At 44.7% G+C, this 20,188-nt stretch overlaps 2 protein-coding genes across 5 annotated transcripts in view; both read left to right on the top strand.

Annotated features, from left to right (window-relative positions):
• The window catches only part of si:ch211-214j8.12 (uncharacterized protein LOC100000539 homolog), a 4,938-nt gene extending 3,342 nt beyond the window's left edge, over window positions 1–1,596 (top strand). For all 4 annotated transcript variants that reach the window (XM_063195463.1, XM_063195466.1, XM_063195465.1 and 1 more), the window contains exons 5-6: window positions 1–723; window positions 1,006–1,596. The exon at window positions 1–723 is cut by the window's left edge and continues 169 nt beyond it. In XM_063195463.1, the coding sequence (XP_063051533.1) occupies window positions 1–723; window positions 1,006–1,384 (1,102 nt within the window). In that variant the 3' untranslated portion in view covers window positions 1,385–1,596. The remainder of the gene's footprint in view (window positions 724–1,005) is intronic.
• Window positions 1,597–8,519: 6,923 nt separating this feature from the next.
• Window positions 8,520–18,580, top strand: dhfr (dihydrofolate reductase). Its single transcript, XM_063194509.1, has 6 exons — window positions 8,520–8,737; window positions 9,609–9,658; window positions 10,308–10,413; window positions 10,724–10,850; window positions 13,854–13,969; window positions 17,714–18,580. Exons 1-6 carry the CDS (start codon window positions 8,643–8,645, stop codon window positions 17,793–17,795), a joined length of 576 nt encoding a protein of 191 aa, XP_063050579.1. The 5' UTR covers window positions 8,520–8,642; the 3' UTR covers window positions 17,796–18,580.
• The last annotated feature ends 1,608 nt before the right edge of the window (window positions 18,581–20,188 follow it).

The raw sequence follows: 20,188 nt of genomic DNA, 5'->3' as shown, positions 1-20,188 counted from the left end.
GAGCTCTTTTCTTCTGTCTGCAGCACAGGGAAACGATTGCTCTCGGACTCAGGAGAGTGATGACGAGGATGCCGCTGAATATGAGGACAAAGATGAGGATGAGGATGAGGAAGAGGGAGAGGTTAAGCGTAGAGAAAGACCTGGGCACGTTTTCAGCAATGCAGTGACGATGGAAAGGACACGTGACAAAGAGGCAGCGTCACCAGAAGAGGCACGGGAACGGCATGAAAGCACTTGGCAGAGCCCTCTCCTAACGCTCCCCCTGAGGCAGGTCCAGGGGGTGTCCTTCACCACAGTGGGAGCTCTAGCCCAGCTCTGCCCCAGCGTGTGTGCTCTGACGCTGGACTGCGACCCAGATGGGGAGCCGGAGGCGGTCTCGGGGGCCCGCGTGGCCAAAGCGTTGTCCCGATGGTCCTCCAGTCTGAGGAGCCTCACGCTGAGGTTCCCGGGGGGGGCTCTGTCGGAGATGGCGCGGGCCGTGGAGCCCGTGGGCGCGTCCCTGGTGTCTCTGACTGTGGAAGGGGTGCGGGCAGACGGGGTGGACCCTCTGCTGACTCTGCTCCGCTCCTGCCCCCAACTCACAACGCTGACCATTCACATGGAGCCTCCCAGCATGCACTACGACCAGGAGGAGGAGGAGGAGGAAGAGGGGGGAGAGGGAGAGAGACAGCAGGACCTTCAGGCTTTACCCTGTCTTCCTCGCCTGTCGTGTTTAGATATGAGGTAAATGGAGTGAGCCGACAGAAGGCACTGATATGCAATAGACTTACTGTAGTTGGTGTTTGTTTTGTGTTTCACTGCTCAAGGCTTAATCATCTCTCACTGCTCAAATGTGTGTGTTTGTTATTTATGCAGTAGGTAGTCCAATTTAAGTCTTAAGTTTTATTTCTTTAAGTTCTCAGTTTCTTAATTTCTTTTTTGTGTCTTCCCCCCCAACCCCCCCCCCCCCCCCCCCCCCCCCCCCCCCCCCCCCCCCCCCCCCTCATCTTTTTGTGTCCTCCTCAGCTTTTCTTTCGACCCACGCCAAAAGAAAACTGTGATGTCGTGGAGATCCCTTAAGGTGGCGCTGTTGGCTTTGCTAAGGGGCTCCCCTCTCCTAGAGACAGTTACCCTGGTGGCCGTGCCCTGTCCCCTGGACCCGCTCTTCCTCTCGGTGCTGGACCATGCCCTCTCCTCACGGAACCCCGCCCTCCGACACCTCAAGCACTTGAATCTCGCACACTCCGACGTCTCGATGGCAACCCTGTCGCGACTGGACGTCGTGGGCAACGGTTTGTCCACGCTGGACCTCAGCGGTTGCTGGGCCGTGACGCGTCATGATGTCAGCCGGTTGCAGAGGGCAGGTAAAGGGAGACGGCAGACGCTGAATGTCACTTGGACCTGATGTGGGAGGGCACAATGCTGAGACCCGGTTTGCACGTATATGGATATCATTTGTAAACATTTATACAACTCCCATTGTCATTTGTAAACTCCAAATCCCATTGTCATTGTGACACAGCAATCCACAGCACACAAGTGTTCACTGCACACAAGGAAATTGCATACATGCCTCACCCGTGCTAAGGGGCAGCCTCCAATGGCCGCCCCAAGGGAGCAGTGCCGCGGGACGGTACCATGCTCAGGGTCACTGAGCCGTGGAGGAGGACGGGAGAGAGCACTGATTAATTACTCCCCCCACCAACCTGGCGGGTTGGGAGTCGAACCGGCACCCTTTAGGCTAGATGTCTGACGCCCTAACCACCCTAACTGTTTACCCACTATTTAATTCATTCTTTTTTCCACCGGTAAACAGACTTTTAGCTCCCTTGACCGGAGATTTCTAAACTACACCTGTCTCAATGGTGATTTTTTTTTTTGTCCACATGCCATGTAAACAGAATCAAAACATGATACATTTTATGATATATATGCAGATCTTTTTTTAAATGGTTAATATAATATATTACCTATTTTTAAGAATACAGTACTGCATACATGTAACCAACCAAGGCCTAAGTGCAACTTATTCCAACAGTGCCTGTTTACTGTATGTACTGTACTGCACACGTATGCACCTTGATATGACTTCATATGAAGATACACTAATGTGTAATGGTGTTTAATGTCCACAGAGAACTTCTAGTACACTTTTTGAAGAGTAGATGTCAGAATTATTTTGTCCTAGCACTTCAAGCAGCCTATTCAGCCTTTCAGATGCAATTTGTATGTCTGAATTATATCCTCACACTTGAAGGCTGAGAAGTTTTTTTTATGACGAAGTGCATACTACCGTATTTAAACTACACGTTCAGTGTAGTTAAAGGACCACTTCAGCCATTTTCAATATGCTGTTGTATTGCTCACACTACACTTGGCTTGTTAGTACCCGGTGATGCTGCATTTTTCGGCTCAGCCCTTTCCGAGATCTGAGCTATTCTAATGGGGGCAGCTTTTGTTTACATTTTTTAAATTCTTAACATAGACCTACCCCAAATATTTTCCCAAAAGGCTAATTTGCTAGTTGTCTGCATAACCTCTTGGATGTGTTTGGGAGTAAATCAAGATGTTTTTTGAAATGTAAACAAACAGCTGCCCCCATTACAATGACCAGGATCTCGGAAAAGGCTGGAGAAAAAGAAAAAAAAATCTCACGTACTGACAAGTTCAAGGTAGTGTGAGCATTATAACTGCGTGTTGGAATTGACTTAAGTTATCCTTTAAGGCCTGTCTGGGTGGTAAGTAACTGCACTGGAAGTTACACTTTAGTGACTATTTCAAAAGCATTTAAGAATGGAAGCTGGAAAGAGAGCTTTGTTTTTCATTGATTGTTCAATGTTAGATGGTGTATTTTTTTTAATCATTGGCTATAATATACTTAACATGTTTGGCTATATTATTTAAATTCAGTCAGTACCATGTAGTGAAAATCCTGCTCCATGGCAAAAAAAATTTAACGAATCAATTTTTAACTCAAGGAAAGCTTTTCAGTTTCCTGTTTACAGACCAGGAGGCTGTCCCCTGAGTACTTTGAAAAAGGTAATGGCAACAAAATAAAAACAACAACAACCAATTTTTAGAGTATTGCTGGGCATTTATTGCATTTATTGCAACGTTTTTGAAATGCTTTAACACAAGAATTCATGATTTTGAATTCAGGCAATCATGCAAATACACACAGCACATTTCTGAAAGTATACGCTACCTTTCTTGACCAAATTCACACTAATCAAAACCAATACTCAAAGTCGATTGAAAGGCTAGCACTTCTGCATTTGACTACATCCTTGTTCTTGTCGATGATATGAGGACACATTCCCAACAATTTCTCTTGAGTGATATTCAATTCATGCAAATGATACACATAGAGCGTAAACATGCTTCCAATTCTTGGGTTTGCGCATCCGATCATGCTGTTCGCCCAGATGGGGTTGGAATTCCCTTCGACAACAACGGTCTTGCCACAATCCCTCCCTCCAAGGGTTACTTTGACAAAAGCATTAAGGGGGTAGCCTTTGTAGCTGAGGTTGTAGGCGCGGAGTCCTGACACGAAAGCACTTCTGGCCTCGCATAGTGGGGACGGGGCCAGTAGGCCCAGGGCCAGCAGGAAGATGGCAGCTTTCACAGCAGACATGACGTTTGTGTCCACAACCTGGAAGAAACGAGAAGAGTAGACAAAAAAGCAAATACTCTAGTTTACCTTATAAGTTCAGGGTTTCCCACAGACGTAGCATTGTATGGTGCTGCGGTTAAAACAATGTGGGCCAGTGCAAATGTCATGCGTGTTCAACCATAGATGATATGGGACCAAAACTGTCTATTCCAAGATCCACTATGACATCTGACTGCCCAGAACAATTGTCCTGATCTGCATCAAGAAAGTGTCTTCCGAATAATTGTAATGTCAAATGATTTCCAATGAGACATTTGAGCATTTGATGGTAGAACCATGTACTGTATGCGTGAACAGGAGCCTTGCAAAAAAGGTAGCGTGAAATGTTACAACAAAACTGAAAAGGCCGTGTGTCTATGGTGTCTTATACTGCTTACAAAAACGCACAAATACAAGACATGGCAAATTAATGACGAGAGTACACAGAAAGGCTGACGGTCTTACCTCTCTCTGTGTCCAGAGCAACTTGAGTGGTCTCCACAAGTGTTCTGCTTTTATAGGGGTGGCACCAAAGGTGTAGGTTTGGCTTGGAATGTGGTAGGGACATTACAATGGCAAATATCCGGGGTGGCACTGTATGGTTTCTGTACAGCAGGATCACACAGCTGGTTTGTTCACATGGTCGGGCCAAAAGCCTATCAGTTTGCTTTTACCCTACAGTAAGTACACGTTTTTTGTGCTCCATCTGATAAACGGGAAGTGTGTGAAAGTGCAGGATTTTGTATCAGGAATTGTAACTAATGTCCTGTACATGTAGTGGTTATAAAAGTCTACACATCCCTGTTCAAATGCCAGGTTTTTGTGATGTAAGAAAATGATCGAAAGACAATTAGTTTAACAATTTTCCACCTTTAATCTAAACTATTCAATGCAACAGAAAAGCAAACTCAAAGCTTTAAATAGAAAAAGTAGCCAATAAAAATGCCAATTGCATAAATATGCACACCCTTGAGCTAATACTTTTTTGCTTTTATTACCGCACTCAGTCTTTTTTGGGTGAGAGTCCATTGTGCATGGTACATGTTGATTTGGCAATATTTGTCCACCACTCCTTTTCGTAAAAGCACTGCAAATTTGACAGATTACAAGTGCATCTCCTGTGCAGTTCTCCTCAGATCACCCGTCAGGGATTCAGTTCGGAACTCTGGCTGGGACATCCCAGAGCCTAAACTTTATTCTGATGAAGCCCATTATTTTGTTCATTAGGTATATGCATAGGCTGAATGTAATTAGGAAAGATTAGGCTCCTCTTAATCTTCAACTTTCTAACAGGGGGTTGAAAGTTTTGTGGCAACACTGACAGGAATTTGGAGCTGTTTATAATTCCCTCCTCCCTGACTAAGGCCTCAGTTCCAGCTGAATAACACCATTGTGTTATTTAATAGAGTAACTTTATTGGTCACCGGGGGGAAATTAAGGAACTTGCCCTTATTTGTCCATACTGTATTTGTGCTTCTCTGTGCTCTGTGCAAGAAAAATAAACAATCCTGATCTCTTTTTAGTAAGAAAGCTTGATTCTTCTGTATGAATGCCATAAATGCCATAAATTCACTTTAAAATACTTCTCCACACCTTCAAGGCTATCCACAATCTTGCCCCTCCTTATTTATCTAATCTTATTCACATTGCTATTCCCTCCCGCCCCCTCCGTTCCTCTTCCTCCATTCTCCTCTCTGTCCCTTCTGCCCGTCTCAGCACCATGGGGAACAGAGCTTTCAGTTGCTCTGCTCCTCTGCTGTGGAATGCTCTTCCCCCTGACAACCGCAATATTGAGTCTTACCCCTGTTCAAATCCGGACTTAAAACTCATCTGTTTCAGTTAGCCTGTTCTTTATGATTCTTTAACTCTATTTTGTTTTATTTTATTTTTATTTATTTTCTATTTATTTATTTATTTATTTATTATTATTTTTTCTGTTTATCTGTCTTGTTTTATTTTGCCTCTCTCTGTACAGTGTCCTTGAGTTTTTTGAAAGACGCTTTTGAATAGAATGCATTATTATTATTATTATTATTATTATTATTATTATTATTATTATTATTATTATTGTTATTATTATTATAAGGACTTTGACATAGTTTGTTAAGGAGGTAATGGCAACACAAAGAAAACACAACAAGGGTTTTGTTGAATTCATGATTTATTGTAACTTTTTCATAATGTTGTTCCAACAATAATTCATTAATTTAGGCTCAAGAAAACAAATGCCCTATTTATGTCAACTTCACACAAATCAAAAAAGGATTTGATTACAAGGATCACATCGTATACTCAAAGTCAATTGACAGGCTAGCACTTCTGCACTCAACTTTAGCTTCTTTGGCTTCTATGATATGGGGACACATGCCCAGCAGTCGATTTCTATTAGCTTCCCAGTGGTACACATAAAGCACAAAATATTGTCCATACTTTGCGTTTCTGCACCCAATCATGGTGGTGTCCCAGACAGGGTTGGCGTTGTCAAGAATGGCATTTGACCTGCCACAGATGGTGCCTGATAGGGTTATTTCAACAAAGGCATCCGGAGGGGCACCGTTTACGTGGCTCAGGTTGTAGGCACGGAGTCCCGATACGAATGCGGTGGTGCTGGTCTGCCCCTGACAGAGTGGGAGCAGGGCCAGCAGGAGGACACAGCTGAGCGACCTCACGGGAGACATGGTGGTGGTGGTGGTGGGTGTGCACTGGTGTCCAAAACTAGAGGAAATAAGAGGAAATAATTTGTTTAACATTTTTTGGTGGCTCTTGGAATACATACAATGGTGACGTAATAAGCCTGGATTAAAAAGAAATAAATAACGGGGGCGCTGTGGCGCAGCGCGCTAAGCCCCCCACATTTGGGCTTGCATGCCCACGGGGACCCGGGTTCGAGTCCTGATCCCACCCCGTCTCTCTGTCCCACTCGCTTCCTGTCACCATCTCAGACTGTCCTATCAGATAAAGGCATAAAAGCCCCTAAAGAAATATTAGGAAAAAAATAAAATAAAAAATAAATAAATAAATAACGTGAAAAAACAGAACAAAACAGAATTACATTTCCAATCAAAATATGTGAGCCAATACTGAAAACTGAATCAAATTTGATTGTGTTTGACAATTTGACAGTGTTTCTTTTTTCTTGACCATTCTGAGTCAGCATCACAAAAATGTTTCCAAATAATTGTCATACAAACAGCCTTACACAGCACATAACAGTAGATGTTAACAACAGGGCCAAGCTGCATGGGGTCAAGAGCAAAGGTCATGAAGGTTGACGAGCATCGCAGACATGTCTGCCCTCCTGCTCGCGCTCCCGTCCATGCGCCACGCTGCAAGGGATGATCGCGGATATCTCCGGATTCGCTAAGCTTACATCTCATGCTCGCAGTGTGCTTGAGGCGAAAGTGTCTTACCTGTCTCAGTGTCCAAACCAAGTTGATTGGTCTCCACAAGTGTTCAGGTTTTATAGGGGTCTGACTTTGTGTTGTCTCACTGCAGGGCCGTTTCAAGGCACAGTATTTGGGGGCCCTAAGCAAAGAGGGAATTGTCTCTTCAGACTAATGGACATGGCCCCCCTCAAGACAGATTTTGATCGCACGCACTGTCATCTTTTTCGGCAATTGAATTTAGGAAGTTCTTGCCACATTCACTTGTCACTTGTCATCTCTGTAATTTGAATACGAGTCAGTGCCAGTCAGTATCAGCCCCCCCCTTTCATCTGGGGGCCCATTGTCAATTGCCTAGTTACTGTAGCTTACCTGGTTGTGACAGGCCTGTCCCGCTGCAATATTCCACAGCTGACCCATTCTCAGGGTCGTTCTCTTCCCGTAAAAGTCAGCCACTATCACAACTTACCAGAAATCACACTGATGATAAGCGCAGATTATGTTTTTGTCCCCGATACTTAGAATAATACAGTAGTCTAACTGCAAACTGGCAAGACCGTAGACTGTCCTTCACCTTCCAGTCTTACGGCCTGCTAAATTAGATTATGTTTAATTCATGAGATATACTGTACATAGACTGCATAATGTATAAGGGACATGTGTGCCCCGGTCAAGGGTGGGTGCTTGTAAAAAGTGTGTGTGTGTGTGTGTGTGTGTGTGTGTGTGTGTGTGTGTGTGTGTGTGTGTGTGTGTGTGTGTGTGTGTGTTAGGGCTGTAACGATATTGTATCGAACTGAGAAATTGTGATACACAGAGTCACAATACTGTATCGTGATACAAGGAGGCAGTATCGTGATACGCGCTTTAAACGTTTTAATACCCATTAGTCCAGAAAACAACCTTATGATTTGATGTGATAGTGTTTCCAAACTTCAGTGGAGATACATTTCAGAAATCGTGGGGTGTATCGAACCGTAGGTCAAAAATCGTGATCCGAACCGAATCGTGAGTTGAATGTATCGTTACAGCCCTAGTGTGTGTGTTTGTGTGTGTGTATGTGTGTGTGTGCAGGGAAGTCGAGAAGGGGGAACAAAGGGGTCAGTTGTCCCGGGCACAGGGAGATTTGGGCCTATAATTTTGTCCTCGTTACATTGAATCTATTGGGTGGGCCCCTTTCAGAGGACTTTGTACTGGTCCCAGCCAAAGCTGTCAGCGAAACTGTGTGTGTGACAGGGGTATTTGGTGTAGGGCCCCAAATTTATTATGAAAATCAGCTGGAGGGCATAAACAATCACAATCCCCTACAGCAATTTCATTAATTTGTCATTTTCACAATATGGGCGAAAAACAGACAGTAGGTCATATAACACTTGGAACACAGAGAGACAGATATCTGGAGATCTGTGCTGAGTTTTAATGTTCCTGCCATTCTTCGACAAGGACCATAGGGGGCGCCATAGATTTCTCCTTTCTCTGAAATGAGCTCTTACGTCATTAGCGTCAGTCAGTTTTGCAACTGCTGGGCTGGCGGGAACAGGACAAGTAGCAGCTCTCTGCAGTGCGAAGAGAAGTGCGGTGTTACAGAGCTAATTGCACATTTATTGTTGTTTATTACCTACGCATTGCTTATGATGTCTCGGGTCCTGAATTGTATCGTAGCTGTTTGTCCTGATATGGGCATAGGCAAGAATGGAAATCTTCCATGGCATCCTACCAGGTTAAGGTAAGATAATGTAATGTGTAGTTCTACGACCTGATGTTATTGCAAATGTTTCCTTCTGGATTTCGGTATCCCGGCAATGTCCTTCTGATTGAAGCTTGAGCTTCAATTTGCAACGTTGATGATAAACTGTGTTATAATGTGTAGGCCTAGTAAACGGCAACCATCGTCCTGACTGAATGGCATACACCGCAAGCTGTGGTGTAAAGTCTGCCTGCTTTGTTTACACAAGAGTGTTGGAGTTGGTGGTCCACTTAGAACAAAATAAGGCTTGTGAAACAGAAGCTCACTGTAAGAATGCACCGATAATTTGTCCGAATAATGCCCCGTGTACATCGGGAGCGACCAACGCGAATGAAGCGACGGAAGTCATTCATTCTCTATGGAGGGTGCGCGACCAGCGCTACCGGAGCGAATTCGCCAGGGGCGAAGCTTCTTGAGCGACCAGGGCGACTTTTGACGATTAAACTCAAGCTAATCTTAAGCGAATTCGCTATGACGCTGTTCGGCGAAAACCAATCGGAACGTTCATATCGAGGAATGTCCCAGGCTGTCAAGACAGAGCCGTTATGTGATTAGCTGAATCAAACATGTCAGTGCAGCGTCCAGAGCGAATAAAACGAATTCATGGCGAAACTTCTTCAACTACCCCAGCTACCCGGTCGCGTTGGTAGCGCTTGATGTACACGGGGCATAAAGAAGGGTTGAAGATGATTTGATGGCATGCCCAGTGCTGTTGTGTCAGACCATGTGGTCATTATTGAATGCAGACAGTGTGTAGTAGGCAGATGTATGGCACGAGTTTATTGTGTATCTGCAGTTTTGTGCCCAAGATAACTTTTGTAATGTATGTTTTTGTCTTCACTGTAAACAGTAACGAATTCAAGCATTTCCAGAAGATGACCATGACTCCCACAGTTGAAGGTAGGATTGCATCACTGGCACAAATCTATATTGCTTGCATTGCCATGCACATCATGTGAAGATCTTATAAAAGTGACCCATAAAGATACACTTTTGCTGATACTAAGGTCAGGTTGAAAGGTGTTTTCAGCTAAACTGTAGCTGAGAGCTGCTCTTTCCTGCTTTACAATGAATTGTTAAACACACACACACACACACACACACACACAAGTGTGTGCAGGCAACACTCAAACACACACCGTTAATTTTATGGTAATGGTGGTGACCATCTGTACTTTCTTTGCTGAAGACCTCATCACATGCCACACACACACACAGACACACACACACACACACACACACACACACACACACACACACAGACACACACGTGTCCCCCTTCTATTTAATGACTTATGGTTTGCTGAGATCTCAGAATGGCAGCCATTTAAATTGAGCTTTTTTGCCAGAGGTGACAACCCCAGGTTAAGAAACTGAAGACCCTGCCACAAATTTGATCCAACCAGCTCATAATCAGCTGATTAAAATGAGTACCCAACACCGGTAGACCAGCTACTCATTAAAGTCACCTGTGTTGGAAGAAAACGGTGGCAGGGGTTTCACTTCTGATCCGGATTTTGACGCCTGTTTTTTTTGTTCTGTTAACCAGGAAAGAAGAACGTGGTTATATTGGGTAGGAAGACGTGGTTCTCCATTCCAGCTGCGAACAGGCCCCTCAAGAACAGAATCAACATAGTCCTCAGCAGAGAACTGAAGTAAGTAAAAAGACGTTAAGCTGAAAGTCATATGCATTAATAAGGTGTTGTACCTCAGCACTGCCGCTGACGGATATTTCAGATATTTAGAGGGATTGAAATGTGACGTTACGTAAATGTCACTTTTTAAAAAAAAGCAAAGCCATGGGCAAAATTCAATGTACACAAGGTACCCCTCACCCCTCACCCCTCATTAAATTAACGAGTAAGTCAATACCTTGTTTTTAATTACGTTTTTCCTCAATGATTCAAAGTTAGTTAAAAGTTAAAAACATTTCTCTCTGGGTTTTTTCCCCCCCCCGCAACCCAGGCAGCCACCAGCAGGGGCGCACTACCTGGCGTCTGACTTCAGTGAGGCGCTGGCTCTTCTGGACACAGCAGAGCTGGCCCCAGAGGCCGACCAGGTGTGGGTCATCGGTGGCAGTTCCCTCTACAGGGTGAGTAGAGTACCTACAGCAAGGCTGGGGAACCATTTTCATTCCAGGGGCATTTCAAATATTATAAAGTCCTCCAAGGGCCGTACTATGAACACAAACCAGGGCTGTGTCTCAAATGCCGCACTTGTGCACTTCGGGCACTGTTTTTCAGTGCCTAGGGCGCTCACGCTGAAAATTTCAGTTGAGCCAGTGCACTGAAAGTGCGAGGATGATGCCCTAACAATGGCGGAAAAGTGCAGTGCTTGAATGATGGACACTGCACGCACTAAACGGCGGCCATGTTGGCAATGACACGGAGGAAATGTGGCATTCAGTTCAGTAGAAGAGTTTGGTCAACAGTCTCCTAATTCTATAAGTAATGTTGATGGGACAGCAACCTTTTCATGCCAACCAAAGTATTGTATGTGTGATTGTTGTCCTTTGGGGTGAAGGACATGGAAATGCAAGCACCAGACGCTGTGCATTGTAAACAGTAGTCAACTCATATTTTGGCGAGCTAATGCCATGCTCAGCCGTCACTTCCAGCGAGGGCACAGTGCATGGTGCTCAAATATTTCCACGACACTATGCACTAAAGACCTCAGTGCACTGTGTGCACTGTGCACTGACTGTCAGTGCACTGACAAAAGTGCGTCAATTGAGACATAGCCCAGGATTTCCCCCTGCACTTTAGCCATACATTGATGGTGGCCACCTTTACAACAGATCCCACCTTCAGTAGGTCCCCTGAAAATATATATCAGATTGCAAATGTAATTTCTAACATATCTTTACAAAGCATGTCATATTTCATGCGAAACTCCATAACATTAAAATTATATGGGGGGTCAGATGAGACGACCTCAAGGGCCACCCAGGCCATAGTTTCCCTGACTCTCTTGTCCTGCACCTGCGTCTTGGATGTGCGCACCACTACCTTACTTGACTGACATACTGTGACGCCACAGTGGGTTTACATACAGTGTTGAATCTCGCCCTCAAACCCGTGCCTGCAGTTCACCTAGGGAGCGCTGTCGAGACAGCAGAGCTCATAAGGCTGGCGCTAATAACTGACAATTGTGCTCGCTGTCTGCTGAAACTTGACAATATTACTGTAAGTTCTGAGAAACCAATGTGGATTTCAATGAAATGTACAATAACCTGGGAGTTATGTCCTTCTGATTTCCTACAGCTTTGGCATTTATGAGTCAGGCTCCGCTAGCATCTTGCTAACAAATTTGCTTTACGGCCGTCGTGATCACAGCAATGCAGCCGGCCGACCAATCCAAACGCAGTGTGTGAAGCCACTCGTGACGTCATATTGACAATAAAGACGTATTTTACAAAGATCCAGCAAGTTTAAACATTCAAACTAACTGCTGTTTGAAAGGATAATCTATCCTGCCTTTTGGAAAAATAAAATGAAACGATGATACCAATTCTCTCCCAAAGCAATGGCAGCATCGTGGTTGAGCTCCATGGGACCCCATTCATTTCAACAGCCTCTGCGCTCCTTGGCGCTCCTCTGCGCTGTCTGGATGGCGCCACTTAGTGGACAGTACCACCCGGAAAAAGTAGCGAGATTCCTCTCTCGTATTACCCATAAACTCTCTCTGGTGACGCTTACCATATGGACTAGTTGCCCATGGGGTCCCAGGTTCGAATCTGGCCTGGGTCATCATTTCCCCAACCCTACTCTATCTCTGTCTTCAACCCTACTCTTCCTGTCTCCTCTCAAACGGTCCTTTCCAATAACTGGACAAAAAACATTTGTCTTCCTTTCTGTGGCATCACAGGGCTGACCATAAATTCCCCCCTCCCCCAATTCTGTTGATTGATTCTTTATTAACTAATTGATTAAATCATTCATTCATTCATTCATTCATTCATTCGTTTGAAAATAACCAACATAATACATTTTGCCAATTGACATTAGGAAAGGTTATTTTCCACGCCGCACTTTTCCTTATTGTTGGTGCGTCTCCGAAGTATTCAATTAGGCCAATTGACACTAGACAATTGTTTTTCAAAAGTGAAAAATCCAAACTCCGCTATTCATCTTCCGTCACTGTTGTCCACGTGGGTCATCTTGGCTTCTATGTTGTGCCTCATCCCAGTGTAGTCATCAGCCGCCTGCTATCGTGATTCTGGATGGCCTTAGACACCACAGTGCCCCACTCCCATCAGATAGGCCATGTGTGTACTCTTGAGCCAGATGTGTTTAGCCTATGGGTCATTTACTACACTTAGTCAGTGATTAGCACAGCCATAGCCAAGCGTTAAATATCTTCCCTACACGCCATCTTTACAGCATAGGTACATTAGTGGGTGATCATTGGCCGTTTAAAGGCTGTTTTAGTGTATCCAGTTATGGTGCCATTATGGACTATTTCATGCTTTTTGTTTTTCCACATGTCAACAATGTGTTTTGGAAATACAAAGAACCTGTGCGGACAAGTACGGAGTTCACTTCACTACACACACACACACACACACACACACACACACACACACACACACACACACACACACACACACACACACACACACACACACACACACACACACACACACACAGAGCTCTCATAAAGACATGCATAGTCCACTCTTCTAAATATTCATGTCACATGTGCCGTCCTCCATAGCTTTTGTCATGGGAGTATTGTGCATGCTCGTGCATGGAATAGAGCAGTCAGGCTCTCACCCACGTTGTCTGTCTGTCTGTCTGTGATTCTCTGTCTCTCTGTCTCTCTCTCTCTCTCTCTCTCTCTCTCTCTCTCTCTCTCTTTCTTTCTCGTGCTCTTTCTCTTCATTTGCCTCTCTCTTCCTTTTCGTCTATCTATCCCATCCACCCATTCTCTCTCCCTCGCTTTTTCTCATCCTTTTTTTCTCCGTCTCGCTCTCTGTATTTGTCTTTCTCTCATACTCTCTGTCTCTCTATCCATCTGCCCATAATAATGACCTTGTTTCTTGTTTAATGAGCCACAAATGAATCCATTTCGGTGCCAATCTCGCCCCCGTCAGGAGGCCATGGAGAGCTCGGGCAAGAGGCGTCTGTTCGTCACGCGGATCCTGCAGCAGTTCGACAGCGACACGTTCCTCCCCAACATCGACACGGCCAAGTACAGCCTGCTGTCCGAGTGAGTATGGCAGTCATATTACTACTAATAACAAGCGTCTAGTTTCATATCGGGAACCCCCAACATCGACACGCCTGCTGAGTATGCATAGTTTTTCTTAATTAAAAAAAAAAAAAGGTATTTTGGGCAAGACCTTGAAGAGTACACACTGGAAACAAGGAAGAGCTAGACATGGGATTGGGTTGGAAAATGACCGAAAGCTTGCATGTCAAGTAAAGCTTTGCACAAAAAAAGACCTGAAGTGTGCAGATTGTCTCATTTTTGTAGAAGGACATGAAACACCACAACATATATGAACATTCACATACACTTAAGGCCAGTGCAGCATGAACATCCTACTAGCCACTTTGGCTGGTGATGAAAAACAATTTAGAGCCCTGGCTACAAGATATTTAAACAATCACTGTAAAAGTTACTAGTACCCCCAGCAATTATGGCAACATTGGCGAGTAATTCACACAGCAGACTCAAAGTGCTTCCTATGAAATTGCAATATGATGGAAAAGTTGTGAAGTGCAAAAACATGCCCAGGGAATACTCAGTGAAATCAAGCATACTCATATAAGCACACACATGCATATACCCACAAAAAGAAAACCACTTCACACACACACACACACACACACACACACACACACACACACACACACACACACACACACACACACACACACACACACACACAAAGAAAGGCGTGCCAGTCCCTCCCAGGTGTCCCCTCTTGATTAAATAATCCAAATGGCTTGTCTGGTCTCATGATGACCCAAGCTGGTGCTGAGCATAACGTGTGAATGCAGAAAAAAACATCAAAGCCTTCATGCACAATAATGGCTGCAGTCTGCTGCTCTCTGCTCAAAGCAGAGATCCATATTCATGATGTGTATTAGTCACCTCTATCTCTCTTTGCATTGCCACAGTAATCAGGGCCACTGACAGCTTTGGCCGAGCCCAGGACAAAGTCATCTGAAAGGGCCCCCCGAGTCCAATACATACAATGTAATGAGGACCTAATTATGGGCCCCCTCTCTCCCTGGGCCCTGTAAAACTGTCCCCACCTGTCCGCACCCCTGACAGTAATACACACACTACAGTAGTGTCATTGACCACTTCATTATCAGCTCAAACAAAACGAAACAAAAGTCTGAATTATACAAGACCAATCCTCACAATTCAACTTACACAAGGCCGTCACCTGAAGTTTTCCTTCTGCTTTCATCAGATATGTGAGCAATAGGTTACTGGTTAGTTCATTAAAAACGTTCCGTTTATCACAGTATTACTACTTTTTGAGTATTTGGAAAACTGTCATGTATATGGGTCTTCATTTTGTGTTTTGTGGCCTTTGGTTTCCTTTGACCTTAACCATTGACGTGCACCGTATTTATTTCACCCCATTCTGCGTTGAGGTGCAACGCCTTTGCAAGTAAAGCCGTGCTCCTCTGTGCCGCCGGAAACTAGGTTTGCACAGTTTTCCCGCCGTGCCTAACCAGGCTTAAACCTAACCTGTCAGTAAAGCAACATTTCTTTCGCTTTACTTTTGCCAAGGTCAGTGAAACAGGCAAGGGAAATGGCAAAATTGTTGCAAAATTGTGCCAAGACCAAAACCATCCCTAAACCTAACAGGGCGTTGTGCAGCACAAGTCAACATGCAAAGGCGTGCACAAACACGACAAGCGGTTCAAATTGTCATGCTACTATCTTACTTACTGTACTTGTATGATGACATGTTGCATTATTGTGATGAATTCGAAACATTGTGCTGCCAGCGTGCTGTCTTGGGGGAAGTCGTGGCCAAGTGGTTAAGGACATGGGTTTTCGATTAGAGGGTTGCGGCCGGGTTCAAATCGGACCCTTCCTCTCCTTACTCCTTACTCTATGGCTGAAGTGCCCTTGAGCAAAGCTCCTAACCCTACACTGCTCCAGGGACTGTAACCAATACCCTGCACTAAGAATTGGACTGTACGTCACTTTGGATAAAAGCATCAGCTAAGTAAAGACTCCTCGTTCATGACTATCTACTACACTTGAGCTGCCCTAGTCCCAGGCCAGACTCTTGACATGATGTGTATGTTTGCCCTCTACTTTAATTATATATATTTTTTTTTAAAACTAACCCTATTTTGCATCTGCACTCGTTGTTCTGTATATTTCATCTGCACTTCGTATCTGCTAGTGATGTTGGCTATGATCATGTCCTCGATTGTCTGCCAAATGCAATGTAATGTAATGTACAGTTAAAGGGGCACAAGGTCGGATGATGTCATTTGCCCGTGGCATGCCTGTCTCAAAATCTACACAGTAATGAAAAATGCTGTTTAAATGCTGTTTTTCATCACGGAATGCCAGCAGTTGATACAAATCTGAATACGGTATGTAAAGCTATGTTTCAAATGAAAAGTGTTTCCCACGACACTCCTTTGGACCGCGCTGTCAAAAGTTGCATGTGGTGTTTTCTGACAGCACAGCAGACCGTGGAAGCGGTCGCCAGAGCCATCGTTCACTTAGGGCGGAATTCTCCCGTAATTAAAATTATTGGAAATATGTGGATCTAAGCTGTCCGTCAGCATATTACACTTAGGCTACATGCATGCTGAAGAATGAACAAGGAAATCGATCGTCATGAAAAAACGGAGAGTTGATATTCTTTCGCAGACATGGGAATTAATTGGACATGGGCATGCAATGCCAAGCCAGGACTTAAACGCGCAGCTGATGGGGTGTAATAGAGACCAGAAGCGAAATGACAAAGACATGCTCTGATATGTAGGCCTACCTTTTTACGTTTAGCTGTAATGACATTCAGGAAATATTTTCTGCCTTACAAAAACAGATAGGACAACCTGTAGCCTACCTCAGTATGTGGTGGTTTTGTATGTCGGGCATCAGTTCAGAAAGTAATAGGTTACATGCACATATGCACGAGTTCCAATAAATCACAAAAGTGGAGGAATTACAATAAAAAACCTTTACTTAACGTCGTGGCTACAGCATAGTAAAAATGGCGAAGGTTGTTTTTGAATAGGCATACTTTGGGTGGCTGTTTGGACGACTGGAACAGCGGTCTTTAGTCTGACGTGCCTTGTCAATTTAGCCTACTTGTGCATGGTGCGACGAGGTGTTTTTGGTTTTGGTTACCGTCCGTGGACACAACATGATGATCCTCATACTGATTAATTAATTACCTGCTTTTGTTTGTAAGTTCACCGATATGAGAACATGCTCTGGGCAGCTGGTCATATTTTGAAGAATGTTTATGTGGAACTGTGAATGAATTTCGATTTGGACATACGCTGACGGTAAGGAACATCAACAAAGCATACCGTAACATGTTCAAAATGCGAGCCAAGCGAGCATCAAATGCAATATTACATTTTACCTCATAGTGGCGCTTGACCTTACATCAGCCCTCTGATGCGCGTAAAGGCAAACACGCTTAAGTGGACGGGAGAATACGCTTAGGATTGATTAACATGGGGAACTCCCTGATTTTGGCCTGGCCCCACCCAAAGTGCGCAAGTGATGAAATCGCGCGTAAGCCCCGTTTACTCACTGGCTTGAGTAAGCTCGGAGGCGCCGTTGCGCGCTTTTTTTGACTTAAGCGGGTGGGAGAATTCCGCCCTTACTAATGACTCGCATAAGCATCGGCTGACTCGGGACAGTGATTAATTCAACATTTAATCCTACCTGGAGCCCCTTAAATGTAATGTCTTTGTCCTACTGATCTTATCTCATCTGTCTCTTCAGGTTCCCGGGTGTCCCCACTGCCCCACAGGAGGAGAATGGTCTGCAGTACCGATTTGAAGTCTACGAGAGCATTGATCAGTGAGAAGCGACCACTCAAACACAAGATTTCCTCAACAGGACATCCATGCTGATACCAATATTGGCCTTTTGTTTTACAAAACGTCTGACTGGCTAGTGGCTTACTTGAAGCAATACCTTACTGAACTCAGAAAGGTGACATTTTTGGACAATTTCATCTGCACGTCAGCAAACTACAAGTGATATACCCAATACAATTTCTGCAATACAATGTTTGGCAGAAATTCAGAAAGATGACGTTTTGGACATTTTCATCTGCACGTCAGCTGACTACAAGTGTCATCCCCAATGCAGTATGTGCAATGCAATGCTGTTAGCCAGCAACGAGTCAGGCAGGCCATTTGAAGCAACCCAGCTGATTGTGAGTTCAGTAGCGGTAGTCTTGTGTCGCACCTTTTAGTAGATACACTGGCTACACCAAAGAAGGATGTATGGGAAATCTGTGTCTGTGTAATGGTATAACTGTAAAGCAGCATATCCTATTATGTTGTGTTGTATCTCATTTGTTTCTGGTTTCTTTTTTCAGCAAACTTAATCTCTGTTCCAATGATATCAGAGCTGTCAGGGTAGTGAAGAATATAATGTGCTCAAAGAATTTTGGACCATAACTAATTGTAATTAGCAAAAAAAAATGTTAATTTGTACCATACTGTACTATCCTGTACCAACATTTGAATTTATTAATTTTGTACCAATTTATAGTAAAGTAATTATAATACTGACTGTAATACTAATTATGTTTCTCAAATAAAAATGCTTGCAGATATTACAGCTTTCGTTTTTACATAACCTTGCCTGTAATTTTTTTTATTTTTTAAATGAAACATTGAATCGAATCAAATCGGCAAAGATGCGTTCTTCAGTATTGAAAATAATTGAATTGTTGCCTTGAGAAGTCAATATTGCATAAATTGATATTGAACAGTCTGATTTACACAACCCTGCCTAGAATGATTGACTACTACCCCCACTGCTGCTGACCGCTTAAGCCAGGCCCAGGTAAAAATAATCTGGAAGCGCACCCCCCCCAAACAAACAATGTGATGAGGACCTAGTTTTTGGGCCCCCTCTCTCCCTGTGGCCCGGGACAACGCATCTGTTTGTCCCACCGTTGTTGATTTCCCCGACCACCCCACTGCTGCACAGTAGAGTCCCGTGTACAGTAATTAGTATGCATGTGTTTCATGTGAAGAGTGCTGCTATTACCGGGTAGCAGGCTTTGTTTCCTCTGCTCTCCTGAAAAAAATCACTCCAGCTGCAGCATAACCCCTCACTTTCTCTCTCTCTCTCTCTCTCTCTCTCTCTCTCTCTCTCTCTCTCTCTCTCTCTCTCTCTCTCTCTCTCTCTCTCTCTCTCTCGCACACACACACAGTTTCTCTCATTGTTTTTAATCGACCAGGAAGAGCAGCACTTAAAGGTTGTGTGTGGATGCCACGGTTTCATGCCACTACTGCTGTAGAGTTGAAAGGCTTGACATCCACCTCCAGCACTCATACGCGCCACAACCGCCTCCTCTTCCCTCACTCCTCCTCAGCTACTCCTCCACAAAATATATGCCTCCACACTATGTGTATATGCCTCCTCTTCCTCCTCCTCCTCGACACACTGTATGCCTCCTCTTCCTCCTCCTTCCTTCCCAGCCAAACCCTCTGCTACCCCCACCTCTTCCACACCACCCATCCTCCTCCTCCACCACTCCGCCTCCTCTTCCTCCACTATACCACCACTCTGCCTCCTCTTCCTCCACCACTCTGCCTCCTCTACCTCCACCACTCTGCCTCCTCTTCCTCCACCACCCTACCTCCTCTTCCTCTACTCCTCTTTCTCCTCCACAATGCCATATAAACCCTCCTCCTTCTCAACACCCCCAAACCCTTCTCCACCATTCCTCTTCCTCTTCCTACTTCACACCAAACACTCTTCCTCCTCCTCACCTTCCTCCTCCATGTTCACCCTCCTCCTTCCTCCTCACCTTCCTCCTCCTCCTCCTCCCCTTTCTCCTCCACGTTCATATTCCTCCTCACCCTCATCTTCCTCACCATCCTCTTCCTCTGTCTTACCATCCTCTTCCTCCTCCTCACCTTCCTCCTCCACGTTCATCCTCCTCCTCCTCCTCCTCCTCACCTTCCTCCTCCACGTTCATCCTCCTCCTCCTCCTCCTCCTCCTCTTCCTCTCCAGGATGAATGGCTCTTGTCGTATGATGCCAGATGGCTACGACGCGACCAAAATCCCTGCTCATTATTCTCCTACCACTGTGTCTATGTGAGACACTTGCTGGATCTCCAATGGCGCATCTGTGCACTTTGTGCACTATGTTTCAGTGCGTAACTAATACGCCATACATTCGCACTGAAACACGAACACTGAGTGCACAAGTGCACCATTTGAGATCCAGC

The sequence above is a fragment of the Engraulis encrasicolus genome, chromosome 3 (assembly GCF_034702125.1).
Source record: "Engraulis encrasicolus isolate BLACKSEA-1 chromosome 3, IST_EnEncr_1.0, whole genome shotgun sequence".
Taxonomy (NCBI): domain Eukaryota; kingdom Metazoa; phylum Chordata; class Actinopteri; order Clupeiformes; family Engraulidae; genus Engraulis; species Engraulis encrasicolus.
The sequence above is the reverse complement of the archived record's forward strand: the minus strand, read 5'-3'. Positions and strand labels throughout refer to the sequence as shown.

What these genes read in the sequence shown, in the direction of transcription:
- dhfr (XM_063194509.1), top strand. Translation starts at nt 8,643, where the DNA reads ATGATGTCTCGGGTCCTGAATTGTATCGTAGCTGTTTGTCCTGATATG. An exon ending in TGGCATCCTACCAGGTTAAG is followed by an intron (nt 8,738 to 9,608) that starts GTAAGATAATGT and finishes CACTGTAAACAG; the next exon opens with TAACGAATTCAAGCATTTCC. An exon ending in GTCCTCAGCAGAGAACTGAA is followed by an intron (nt 10,414 to 10,723) that starts GTAAGTAAAAAG and finishes CCCGCAACCCAG; the next exon opens with GCAGCCACCAGCAGGGGCGC.